The sequence below is a fragment of the Castor canadensis genome, chromosome 10 (assembly GCF_047511655.1).
Source record: "Castor canadensis chromosome 10, mCasCan1.hap1v2, whole genome shotgun sequence".
Classification (NCBI taxonomy): Eukaryota; Metazoa; Chordata; class Mammalia; order Rodentia; family Castoridae; genus Castor; species Castor canadensis.
In genome coordinates this window covers 59,851,956-59,865,654 of record NC_133395.1, presented here as the reverse complement: position 1 = coordinate 59,865,654, position 13,699 = coordinate 59,851,956, and the positions used below count along the sequence as shown (strand labels likewise).

The 13,699-nt window shown below is 39.9% G+C and overlaps 1 protein-coding gene across 3 annotated transcripts in view; it reads right to left on the bottom strand.

Moving 5' to 3' along the window:
- Lrch1 (leucine rich repeats and calponin homology domain containing 1) overlaps positions 1-13,699 on the bottom strand; it is a 177,677-nt gene that overhangs the window by 68,476 nt on the left and 95,502 nt on the right. For all 3 annotated transcript variants that reach the window (XM_074043380.1, XM_074043381.1, XM_074043382.1), the window contains exon 3: positions 3,836-3,962. In XM_074043380.1, the coding sequence (XP_073899481.1) occupies positions 3,836-3,962 (127 nt within the window). The remainder of the gene's footprint in view (positions 1-3,835; positions 3,963-13,699) is intronic.

Genomic DNA, 13,699 nt, shown 5'->3' with positions numbered 1-13,699 from the left:
AAGACCTTGGCTGATAATTAGTAATGTCAATTTTGATTTCTTAGCAGCAAAAAACCTTTAATGCCTAGTGTTAGAACTTCAAAAGGAAGGAAAAACTGGTATGTTTATTTAGCTTGAGCCCTTTTCAAACAACTTTTGGTATGATAAATGATCTCTCAACACCAGTGTCTCTCTCTAGTGTGAAACTACTTCACACCCCACCATGGACCCACAAACACATGTTCCATCCTGCTGCTATTCCTAAGAAACACAGAAATGGAAGCCACAGAGGGGCCTGAAGCAAGCCCTGGGTTTCCAATTATCCCACAGAAACCAGAGAGGTTACAGGGCATCACTGGAGACCATGAATGGACAGTTAGGGCAGACACTAAACCTACCTCAGAGTCTGGAATGCTAAACATAAAAATAATGAAAGGATTTTCCTTGGAAGCTGCTCATTAAATCACATGTCTACAGTCAATAAATGAATTAAAACTTTCCACACAACCAAACATTGCATGAAAAGCAAATGAGGAATAGTCTAGTTGCAGCCAGGAAACACACACGTTCCAACTGGTTATGACTTGAGCCAGCCCTGGCAGGCTTTGGGGTTCTAGAGATGGGTTTCTAATCTGGTGATGCTGGATTCTCTGACATGGAGGTATGAGCTGGAAGACATGATTCTCACACACTATGTGAGATGGGAGAGGGAAGAAGGGATAGAAACCAAACAGGACTAGAACATCTGCAGACACAGCACACCACCAGGCATACAAACCCAATGAGGGGACTCCCAGATCTTTAGCAGATGCCCCATTGAAGACTCTCCATTTATTGTGCTCTGACTTAGAGGGTTTGTCTTCACAGCTGTCTGTTAACTACAACATGTAACATTTATACCACACCTCCTACCAAGTACATCTCGCCCTTCAGCAGAATTTCAGTGTAAAAAAACTGTTTCCAACAAGTTCAGAGGGCTGAATGAGTAAAATGAGGTTTAGCCAACACAAAAGAAGTTCACAGCTCCCCTCCCTGACTTGGTTTCACAATAAGAAAACTTCCAACAGACAGGCTATTTCTACTCACAACCGTGGTGGTGGGCGGGGGCCATGCATCCGCCTATTCGCTTTCAGTATTTCATAGCTTGCCACAGCCTGAATGAGAAAACCACTGTGAGGTGAGCCAAGGAACTCCAGAGAAAGAACTACGAAGTGCTTACAGCAAACGCTGACTGCCTTGTGGTGTGGACTTCCATCAGACAAACTTGGTTTGGACCCCAGCTCTACCATGTAGCTCCATGGCTTTGGGTACATAATTTCAAAGCCAACACTTGTCTATAAAACGTGAACTTGCTATCTGCCTTGCTGGGTTACTTTCAAGTTAATGTGAAATAGTACGTGCCATGTCCTAGCAGACTATCTAGAGAGAAGACATCCAGACAGTAAGATGCATCGTGTGAGTTCTGCCTCTGCAGCAAGGTGGAGACACAATATGGCCGTTCTTGTTGATTCAGGAAAAAGACAGCCAGTGGTACTTCTCAGTGGTTTCTCTGTGGTCTTTCCACACTCCCTGCATGTTCTCCAATCATTGGACAAGCCAATGAATGAACAGGGAATGCTTTTTCTTTTAAGACTCTTACATAACTCTGGTATAATTTTTAAAGCAATTCTGCTTCCTTTAAAAAATTAGAAGGGCAAGTACTTTCCTGTTAATGGCAAAGGTGTTTTAGTTTTGTTTTTCAAGTGGATGTTATCTCTGGAAATGTTGATCCACACAGGGAAGGAAAGAGTTTACAACTCAATTTTGGGATCCTTTGAATCTGATGGGAAAAATTAAATAATATTTTTTCCAAACTAGTTAGCAAACAATGCTTAGAGCCTAGTGGAATAGGCACTGAAGCCACAGGTGGCTTGTGAATTTTGAATGCTTGGGGTAGCTCCCATATATATATATATATATATATATATTTTTTTTTTTTTAAAACAAATTGGTATTGTGTGACTACAAAACAAAAAAGACTCCAGTTGCCATTCTAGGATTACTTTAAGCTCTCCAGAGAATTTTTCCCAACTGATAACTAAAAATATTCTGATTATTCTGATGTGGTTAGCAACAGTAACACTACTATTTTAAATTTTAAAAGATATCAAAGATAAATGAGAAAGAATGGAAAACAATCGTATTTTAGTCTGTGACCTTAACCAACCAAGGCCAGTCACATCACTTCCTGTGGTTAAATAATGTCAAGTTATTAAAGTTTTACCTACTTTACAAATAAATACTTTTTACAAGCACTCATTTGCTCTGACCCAGGATGGGAGCAATAGAGCAGAAAAAGCACAGACTCCAGAGCTTCTCTGTCAGGAGAGTGGCCACTGGCCTGTGTGGCTGCTGAGCACCAGAAACACGGCTGGTCCCACCTGCAGCGCACTGCCGTTGTGACATACCAGATATTGAAGACTTAGTATGAAAAGAAGAAAGTAAAATATCCCAAAATCTTTATATTGTATACATGTTGAAGTAATAATATTTTGGCTACTGGGGCTTAAATTAACTTCATTTGCTTCTTTTCACTTTTTAAAATGTGACCACTAGTACATTTAAAAATCGTATTTGTTGCTCACATTGTTCGCTGGACAGGTCTAGTAAGGATGTAAGGATGTTTCCATGTAGATTACCACTTAGCCACACCAGGGTGAACTTGCACATGTCACTCACTGTCTCTCTGACCTGGGTGTCTTCATTTGGTAAAGGGGTCAAGAGCTTGGGCTAGATAACTTTCACTGTCCTCGCTGGCTGACTTTCTAGAACTTGAGCGTAGGTCTCATAGTGCTAGTGGAGAGAAGACACAAGGACTGGGTGATGACAGTGCTGTGTCTAAGATGCAGGGCAGCCTTGGGAGAGCTCACCACAGGACACCTAAAAAAGTTCAGTATGGCTCTCAAGCTAGCCAGCAGCTCATGTGTCCTCCACTAGAGACAGCGCTGTTCTAGCTAGACATGCCAAAAGTCTTTACAGAATCACAACACCCTCTTTATTCTGTGTTTTGATCTAATTTCATACTTCAAAAAATGGAGACTACTGACTTATTTGGAGATTTTTTTCCAATTTCAGCCATATTTTTCATAAATTTATATTAAATCCAAAAAATTCATTGCAATGACAATATGATAACCTGTAAACCTCAGGAACTGTAAATCCTGTAAACTGCAAGAAATGTAAACCACAGGAAACTTGTAAATTTCAGGAACTGTGTCACAGCAAAGTCACAGCTGTTGGCTTAATAATCTCCCTACTTAATGTCTTTTTTATATACTGTCCATAAAGAACTAGGACTCTGTTATAGTTTAGTCCCCGGTTTGGTGGTATTAAGAGGAAGTGGAAACTTTAAGAGGTGAAGCCTAATGGGAGGTGGTTATTAGGTCACAGGGAACATTGCCCTCAGTTCTTATGAGACTCCAGGAAGTCCCCATGGGAGTGGGTTGATATAAAAGAGCAAGACTGGCCCCTTCCTGCTCCCTGACTTCCTTTCTAGCCTTGTGATCTCTCCTTCTCACGTTTGCTCACATCACTTTGCCATAAGCTATGTTGTAATACAGCCTAGGGGTCCCTCATCAGAGGCTGAACTGATAAGGCCACCTGATCATGGATTCTCAACCTCCAAAACTATGAGCTAAGTGAACTTTTTTCTTTATAAAGTACCCAGCCCAGTCTCAGGTGTTTTCTTATAGCAATGGGAAATAAACTACTGCAAATTCCTCCTTGCCCAACTATAGCAAAAAAGTCTCTCTGAATACCCTGACAGGTTATCATCAGTTAACAAATGAAAAAAGCATCTTAGAAATCAGTAACATACCAACTCCATTAATTGTTTGAGCTGACCTATCTCCTCTGGCAGAGATCCAAGCTTGTTGTTACTTGCGATTAAGACTTTGAGAGGCAGACCACACAGGCAGGCAGGCAGGGCAGACAGCTGATTTCGGCTGCAAAGACAATACAACAAGAACACATGTAAACACAAGGGCCACTTCATGCTGTCTGTGAACATGTTCTTAACAAGAAAGGAAAGAGGGGTGATCTGACACGATAGTCACAAATACAAAACATCCAATACATTTTCTGAGTATATAATAACATAAATTATAAGTGCATAAAGGAAGCAAACTATATTAAATATTAGAAAAAGAACAAGGCAAGGAATAAAAACAGGTCAGATAATGGACACCAAAATATAGTTCAATATAGCTCCACAGCACAGTAGGGTGACTACTGTTTACAGTAGCTTGTTATGTATTTCAAAATAACTACAAAAGATGAGTTCAAAGATTACCAACATGAAGAAACAATGAGCACTGAAGGACAGGGAAATGCTAAGTATCCTGGTTTGATCACATACTTGCATCCATGTATTGAATTGTCACAATGCACCCCAAATATATGGACAATTATTATAAGTCAGTTATAAATAAATCAACAGATGGGTGGTTCTGAGGGAGAGAACTTTTCCCAGCACAAGGAGTGCCACTATCTCCCTGCAGAAGCTGAACCCTTGACCAGCCAGGAGGCAGATAGACAATGCTTCCTTCCCAACCAACAGCAGGAGGAAGCTGGTGCTGCTGCAGTTTGGATCTTACTTGTTCTCCAAAGGCCCATGTGTTATGGGCTTGCCTTAGTCCCTGGCACTATTAGGAAGTAATGGAGTCTTTGAAAGATGGGGTCTGGTGGGAGGTATTAGGTCACTGGGGGCATGCCTTCAAAGGGGATTGTGGGATGACCTCAGGCTCTTCCCCTCCCTCTCTTTACTTCCCAGCTGCCATGAGGTGAGCAGCTACTCCACCAAATGCTTGTTAGCATGATGTGCTGCCTTGCCACAGGCTTAAAAGCAATGGGGGCCAAATAACCATGAACTAGAGCTTCCAAAATAAGCCTTTCTTCTTTTTAAGTTATTATCTCAGCTGTTTTCTTACAGTAACAGGAAGCTGACTAACACAGGTACCAACTGTTCTCTCCTAACAATGTGTGTAGAAAACTCAGATAGAACCAAAGCAACCAGTACCACAAAGGCCTCATTTGGTCCATTTCTGTAGTGATGGGGAAGATGATTTGCTGCAACTCACAAAGCCGCTAGGCCATTTCCAGCATTTGACTCAGCTTCCTTTTAAGACAAGAGCTGCTACAATTAAAGTCTGTTTGGTTAGCTGCACAGGAGGTAAGTTTAAATAAAATAAAGGTAGCCTTCTGGCAAAGTAAGCCTGAAGCTTAGAGGTTTTCGGCTCCACAAAGCAGCAACCAAAGTCTGATTGAGGTCTTACCCCTGCTCTGCATGAAGAGGACCTCCACCCAGAAGTCTTTGAACTTCCTATTGTCAATACTCAGTTTGCTGAGACAGGGAAAAATACTGGATCAATGAAATACATTGATCATCCATATTTGCATGTCAGCCATTTAGTTCAACCTCCTCCCTCACGCAAAGCCCTTTTTCCTTATACCTAGGAAAAAAGACGATGGTTTTCAGTTTCCTTGACTTACCCTGTCTTTCTGTGGATGAAACCAATAATACCACACAATTGAAACACCTCAAAATGTGTATATTATGTGATTGTAACTGTTTAAAAATTCTTCAGTGCATTCATGAACACATACAGAAAGCTTCAGAGGCTGTGTCCTGTGTGTGTGTGTGTGTGCGCATGTGTGTGTGTTCACAAGCATAAATATCTGTATATGCAAGTGAGAGCGAGACAGGCAGATTGGAAACATATCAAGACATTATTGGTAATCATTTTGAGAAATAAGTACAAGTGGTTTCTATTCTCTTTAATATCCTTTGCTGTATTTTCCAAAATTCCTAATAGTACTTTTAAAATCAGAAAAGAAGTGTCATTATAACAAGATAAGCTTAACCTGGATGCTTCTATTTCTGAAAATTCATTGAGATATATCCTTGTGACCTGTTCACTTCCCTGTACATATGCAATATTCAAGCCCCCTTGCCCACCCCAACACACACACACACACACACACACACACACACACACACACACACACACACACACAGGGCAGGAATCTGGTCAACCAATGGGCATTTCTAACTGATGGGTTCAGAAGAAAAGCAAGATGGAGCTCAGTGGTAAAGTGCTTGCCTACCATGCACACAAGATCCATCCCCAGCACTGGGGATAGGGGGAGTAAGTAGATGATGTGCTGTGCAAAAATGTCTAATTTAGGCCCTCTCCTGCCATCCATCTGATATTGCTCCTATTCCAGGCATCCAAAGCCCAAGTAACTCAGTTTGGGCAAGAAATAAAACAGCCCTATCTTCTCTCCATTGCCCTAATCTGCAAAGGAAGCTATTTCCAGAAAGGGGTGGCTCTTCTAAGAGCTTTCTCTTAGAAGGCCCAGCAAAGGGAGGAGAGATAGCCTCCAGCAGTTCCTCTGCACTGGAAGGACCAGCTGGCTTACTTTCTGGTTAGGAGGACAGAGAGAATAAGGGTGCCAGACTACTGACACTCTCTTAGGCTAGTGGAGGGAGCTAGGGCCACTAGCCTGTCTTCTGTCCCTCACATTCCTCCCACTTCCTTCACTCACCCACAGGGATCCAGGAGACTCCTGGCTGGATGAGGTGCCCTGCAGGTTTTCTTCAAGCTCTTAAACCACCAGCTCCATAGATAACTACCTCTAGCAAAGAGACTGAGTTTATTAAAAGGTGGCAAGTAAATAATTTAAAATATAACTTGTGACCATAAAATGGTTTAAATACGTGATTTTGCAAAGTGAGGAAGGGCAAATAAAAATATTAACAAGGTAATTCTCTTATTTTGGAGCCATATTTAAACTTCCTCTTGAAAAGGGATCATGGGAACAAAAAAAATTTCATTTCCAGAAATTTCTACTTTCTTATTCTGCAGAATTAACGATTACAGGTTGAGATCCTTCCTACACATTTTTGCCTGGAAATGCAGCTTTAAACTACTCCTAGTCTCACTGCCTTCATACAGGCACCTAACCAGATTAGCAGACCTAGAAGGAGGAAGCAATGTGCAGAAGGCGCTGCTCATTCTGATGCCTGAGTGTTGGAGATTACCTGGGCATATTCTTCCAGGGTGGGTATAACTTAAAATAAGATGAAAGTTAAGCTTGTGAAAGCATTCATAGCCTCTTTGAGGAGAATAAATGCTATTTTACATTAAAAGCTGCTCATGGCAAAGTATATCTCTACTTCTGTCCCACACACTCCTCATATACTATCACCTGTGGACTTAACAAATTCAAAAGCCAAGAATTTAGTCATAATACAAGCATGCCATAGTCCTGGGGCACATTTCTTCTGTTTCATCCATCTGCCCGCTCAGCCTGTACTGCATATATTTTATCACAGGATGTTTTTGTATTACTTGCAATTTCCTTAAGAGAATAGGGAAAAAACCATGAGCTTTCCAGTAAATATTTATAAAGGAGAGGAGAAACTGCATGCCCTCTAATCTTGAACCCGCTGCAGACTACATCAGCAGCCTTAGCTTTCTGAAACCACTCATCTGGCTGTTATTTTTTTTTCTCAAGCAAGTAAATGCGTCAGGCTATAATCCACTCTGCTAACCCCGTTGGTCTCCTGCAGGCCTCTCTGCTATAAATAAAGCTTCACAGAAAGAATGCTTAAAAATAAGGCCATGTAGTTAGTATCTGATAAGGTAATGGCCAATATTTATTTGCAAATCCAGCCTGTGAGCCACATCTTAAAGCAAAATTTATTTACTTTCTCTTTTATTTTGTCTTACTCTTTACAAAAGAGTGAATTTGTAGGGAAAAGGGGCTGTTCATTTAGAAGTAGAAATCATAGAATCAGATATGGTGGCCTGAGATTTCTTGTCCTCCCTGAAGCAGAGCCTGCCCACCTGCTCTTGCCACTGTCCCTACATTGTCTAGGTAAAGGGTCGGGGCAGGGAAGAAAGAAGAGAGGGAAGAAGGCTCTGGCTTTGACCAGATCCATGCTTATCCCTTCCATCTTCCACAGCTGACTGATGCTTCATTTGTCCATTTCTTCATCTCAAAATGAAATAAGGTAGATCAACATAATCTACACATCTGTGGTTGTCTAAATTTAAAGGATCAATTTCTTTTAGCTCAGGCCAGGAGAATTATTAAGGAATTATAAGGCAACTCACTTCTTATGGTTTTACCTTTAGTCTTATTTTAGTGCATTTTTGACTCGAGAACTTATCAACATCCCTATTTTGAGATACAATGTTAGCATTTGACATTATTTATTATTGGTTTATCAAAAGGTTGTTTCCTCAAAATAAATAAAAATAGAGACACACTATAGCCTATATGTGATTTTATTATCAGAGCAAACTATATTCTTTTATTTCTACTGGGATATACTTCTTTATTTTTAATGTATAAAATAATAGAAAATTTTCTATAAAGATTCACCTACTCATCTGACTGCTTGATGTCACAGACAGATCACCAATTCTGTAATCAGAAGACCTGGGTTCAAATCCCATCTTTGCAAAAAAATCATCTCTATGACTTTAGGTAAGCCATTTAACCTGCCTGGTTTTGTTGGCTATAAAACACAGATAATAAGATTACCTGATATGAGCTTATGGATGTGAAAGTGCTCAGCCACACATTATATCCATGGATTAAGACATCCATACCCAAACAAAACAAGATGTCCAAAACGAGCATAAGTATGCTTGGCTTGACCATGTATATTTATTTATTCACTCTATTTTCTAGTTGTTAAAATTTCAGCTGCTCTTAAAATATGGCTTTATGTTTCACTCACTGAAAACATAAACCAAATTAAAAACAAGGACAATTACTCAAGAACATCCAGAGGACAAAAGGTCCTCTGGAACCAAGTACCTGCTTCCAATCTGGATAACCAAGGCACAAACACTCACATATGAGTATATGAGTGAGCTTTTCTTAGCCATCTTCCTTGATCTCAGGACCTACCCTTTCTCTTTTTCTGGGAAAACAATACCAACTCAGGAATCATCATCTCTATCTACGACTGGTTTTCAAACAGTGACAGAAATAGTGATGTGAAATGCTAGCCATCACAAAATGATTAAGAAAACACCACAGGCCTAACTCTAAAGGACCACAGAAAAAGGGCAGGTTTCATGGACACATCAGGCTCACTCTGTCCTGAGTATCTGCAGAGAGAAGGGAACTAATAAGCAGCCCACAGTGTTGTTATTGTTTGAATGTTATTGTCTGTGCTTGGCTCTTGACCTACAGTGAACAGCGACTATCTTACTTTAGCCAAGTAAGTTTCCTTTTTCACAGGACACCTCACTTGATTTTGTTTCTATGTTCTTTGATTCATACCCTGTTCACCTTCCATTTAAGCAGAGTAACTGTCCTCTGTTTTGCATACAACACCTGTTAAAAAAGTTCATGTACACATGGCAGTGAACAGTATCTATAGAGAACCGTTTCCAGTTTCCTGCTCATTCCATTCTGAAAAGTTTGCCTTGGCAAAATGTTTCACCTGTATTTCCTCTAATGATTATTTCCCTTTCATCACCAGCCCCCTTCACTCCCACCATAATTATGTGTGAGACAGTTAAGCCAGGGCCTCACACATGGGAAGCATGTGCACTACCACTGTGCTACACCCTCAGTCCCAAGACTGAGAAATTTGAGATTCATATATGCATTGAGTCTGGGAGCCCAAGTTTAAACCTGACTTTGGAAGCAATTATGCTAACTGCAGCTGTAGTATGACCATCATTTGAAAACCTGACATGTTTTAAAACTAGAAACATAATAATCATTTTAACTGAATTTCAGACCAGGCTCTTGAATTATGTGCCAATCCATTTCACTCTCTGCACACACAAAAGCCCTGTTTTGAGAAGATAAAGGATTCGGGTTGGAAGGAAAACTGTTAGAAAAGTCAGTCCACCGAAGTGAGCCTCTGAAGCAACTCAGAATTAGGGGACTTCTGCAACAGTCATTTCACTGCCTTTCAGCTGAGCATGCCGACTCCATATTTGGGTATTGCAACTGCACTGGCTTCCCACAGCAACAGCCTATCCATCTCCTCTTGAGTATAAATAAGTCACTGCTTAAAATATTCTATTTTTTACACGGCAACTGGTCAGCAAACACTGCTACCAATGTGTATAGTTAGATTTCAAAGAATAGTCATCGATAACTAGCTTCAACTCACATCCAACACCAGCAAGAATATTAATTTATCAGACACTTTCAGAGGTAACAATTAAGGCTTGGAGTTTTAAATATTAACACTGTAGTGGCCTGAGCCTGATATCCTGAAAAACACCACTGTGGAGAGCACTGCTACTGGTACACAGGAAAATCCCCATGAAGAGGATGGGAAAGATGCCAGTGGGGATAACTGTCCTACTTTTGGGGGCTGTGCTCAGGAAGAATGGACTGCAGTTTTCTGTTACCAGAAAAATACCCTGGCCTACCTTCACTCTCCTCCATGCCAGCCCACCAAAGCTAAGAAAACACATATGTATTTTTCACTTTAACATTTTCCCTCTGAGAAAGAAAGGAATACTGACACTGACTTGAATGACCACAGGCTACTCAGATCAATTTTTACTCAGGGACACTGAGTTAATAAAACACATTCACAATAAAAGTTAAGATGCCTAAACATTATTGCTTACCATTTGAAGACACAGGCCTGTCCATCTAGTTCTAGGAACTTCTGAAAATGGAATACAGGTGGACTGAATGAATATTAGCCTAGGTATCCTCTTTTTCCTACTCATCCTTCAAGGAGAGGATTCTTCAGAGAGGTTCTGTGTCATGTAACTTGACAGCCACTAATAACTCAATTCTTCTTCACTGCTCTAATATTTTTAGGCACCCAGAACTATCTTCTTAACAATACTATGAAATCTACATACTTTACTCCAATACCAGATCTTTTCCCACTATTAATTCATATTGCAATTTGTATGATGACATAATGTACCACAAAACTTAATTCAACAAATATTTCTTGGGTAGTTAGCTATGTATAAGGCACTGTGTTGGCAACTGGACAAATATTATTTTATTTATATTCATAACAATGCTAGAACATAAGTGTCGATATCCCTACTTTCCAGACATAAAACTGACATTGTTCAGAGAACTTAAATAACTTGCTTCAAGTTGCCAGGGAGTGAGTTGCTCTGTGCTCGTATTTGAAACCGGTGGAGTGGGGTTCAGATCAAAGTCTGTGGCTGTCCCTGCACACAACACAGCCTTTTTTCTTTTGCTATGGAATAAAAAGTAAGGTAAGCCAGGAAAATAGCAGCAGGAAGGCACAGGTTTCCCAGCAGGAGGTGTAGGGATGCTGAACAAGTAAGTAATGATTCATTCATGCAAAAGGGATGGAGGAAAGTGGTCAAAGAATTTCTAGAATCCAAGCAGAGGTGCTAGAGAAAAATAGTAAAAGCATGAGCAGGAACAAGAATCCAATATATGCTAATTTGTAAAGGAAGAAAATGGGCTGAATTTAGCACATGCTGAATTTTGAGAAATCAACAGGACCTTGAAGAGGACTGACTGTTAGGCTGTTGAGGGAAATGAAGACTGGGGTTCAAATAAGTCAAAGGGATACCCCTGAGTTGAGAACATACTTGAGACTCAGGAGGCACAAGGACAGCCAAGGAAGGAAGATGCCATGGTGGTCAATACCAAAAAGAAATCTATTGTTCTCAACACCTCCTGAGTGTCTGCTCTGTTCAAGAACCAGTACTAAGCTCTGAGAACATATGAGGCATCTCTGAATCCTAAAGCTGTGTCCCTAACAGGGTCAGGCAGCATCACTCTGAGCTGATATCTCCTACATCCTAGCAGAACGCTCATCATACATCTCCAAAGCGCTATAGCAACAGGCATTTCCTACAGATTTCTGAAGTTTTCAGTTTTAAAGTTTGGTACCTTCTAAGGAATAAAGAAGAGAGGCTTCCTTTGAGGATTTGATCATGTAAGATGGAGGGAAAGTGTTCCAGACTATTCCTAAGGACTCTTTACCTAAGTGCTTACAGACCTGGGCACTGCTGTCAATTGCTCAAAGTTCACATCAGAGAAGATGTCAGGTTGCTCTCTTCCTGGTCATATTGTAATTGAAGACACAGTGGTCTCTTTCTGGGACTCACTAGAAGGGCCACCTCTTATATCAGTTTCCCCTATATTCCCCAAAGATAGCCCATTCAAACTGTTGACCAAACAAAAGCAAATGCCCTGTCCTCAGAGAATCTGCTATCTCCCCTTCCACCTCCACACCATCAGGCTCTCACAATCCTTAGGACACAGGATCTAAAAGGGGAATTTTACAGTCCCCTCTAAATATTATTACCATTTTATTTTCTATGTATAGTCCTGTTCAAATAGTTCATGAAACTGCACAATTCTTGCATATGGTGACATAAATTTGAATAATTACCCGTAATTATTCAATTGCAAATGATTTTGAAATGGGCAAAAAGATTGCTGATAATCTTGTCTAGAGTACCCCTCCAGGTTATATCTACCTACAAATACAAGATGCTTTAGGGTGGAGGAGACATTAACCCCCCACACACATTTAAAAAGTTCTATTTAGTGAATTTATCAGAATCCAGCATTATTTGCAAGTACATGCGGAATATTTACAAAATTAACTATGCATAGGCTACAAAATGAATCTTGACCAATCTAAGGAATCTACATGAAACAGAAAATGTCCTCTGAAAACAATGTAAATTAAAAGATAAACAAAAAAACAATTCTGTAGAAATTTAAAACTCATAGGTCAAAGTAGTACTGGGAGCAATTAGGCAAGAAGAAGGAATAAAAGGAATACAAATAGGTAAAGAAACTGTCAAAATATCCCTATTTGCAGACGACATGATCCTATACCTTAAAGACCCAAAAAAACTCTACTCAGAAGCTTCTAGACATCATCAACAGCTATAGCAAGGTAGCAGGATATAAAATCAACATAGAAAAATCATTAGCATTTCTATACACTAACAATGAGCAAACGGAAAAAGAATGTATGAAAACAATTCCATTTACAATAGCCTCAAACAAAATCAAATACCTAGGTGTAAACCTAACAAAAGATGTGAAAGACCTCTACAAGGAAAACTATACACTTCTGAAGAAAGAGATTGAGGAAGACTATAGAAAGTAGAGAGATCTCCCATTCTCATGGATTGGTAGAATCAACATAGTAAAAATGTCGATACTCCCCAAAGTAATCTACATGTTTAATGCAATTCCCATCAAAATTCCAATGACATTCATTAAAGAGATTGAAAAATCTACTGTGAAATTTATATGGAAACACAAGAGGCCACGAATAGCCAAGGCAATACTCAGTCAAAAGAACAATGCAGGAGGTATCACAATACCTGACTTCAAACTATATTACAAAGCAATAACAATAAAAACAGCATGGTACTGGCACAAAAACAGACATGAAGACCAGTGGAACAGAATAGAGGATCCAGATATGAAGCCACACAACTATGAGCAACTTATCTTTGACAAAGGAGCTAAAAATATATGATGGAGAAATAGCAGCCTCTTCAACAAAAACTGCTGGGAAAACTGGTTAGCAGTCTGCAAAAAACTGAAACTAGATCCATGTATATCACCCTATACCAAGATTAACTCAAAATGGATCAAGGATCTTAATATCAGACCCCAAACTCTTAAGTTGATACAAGAAAGAGTAGGAAATACTCTG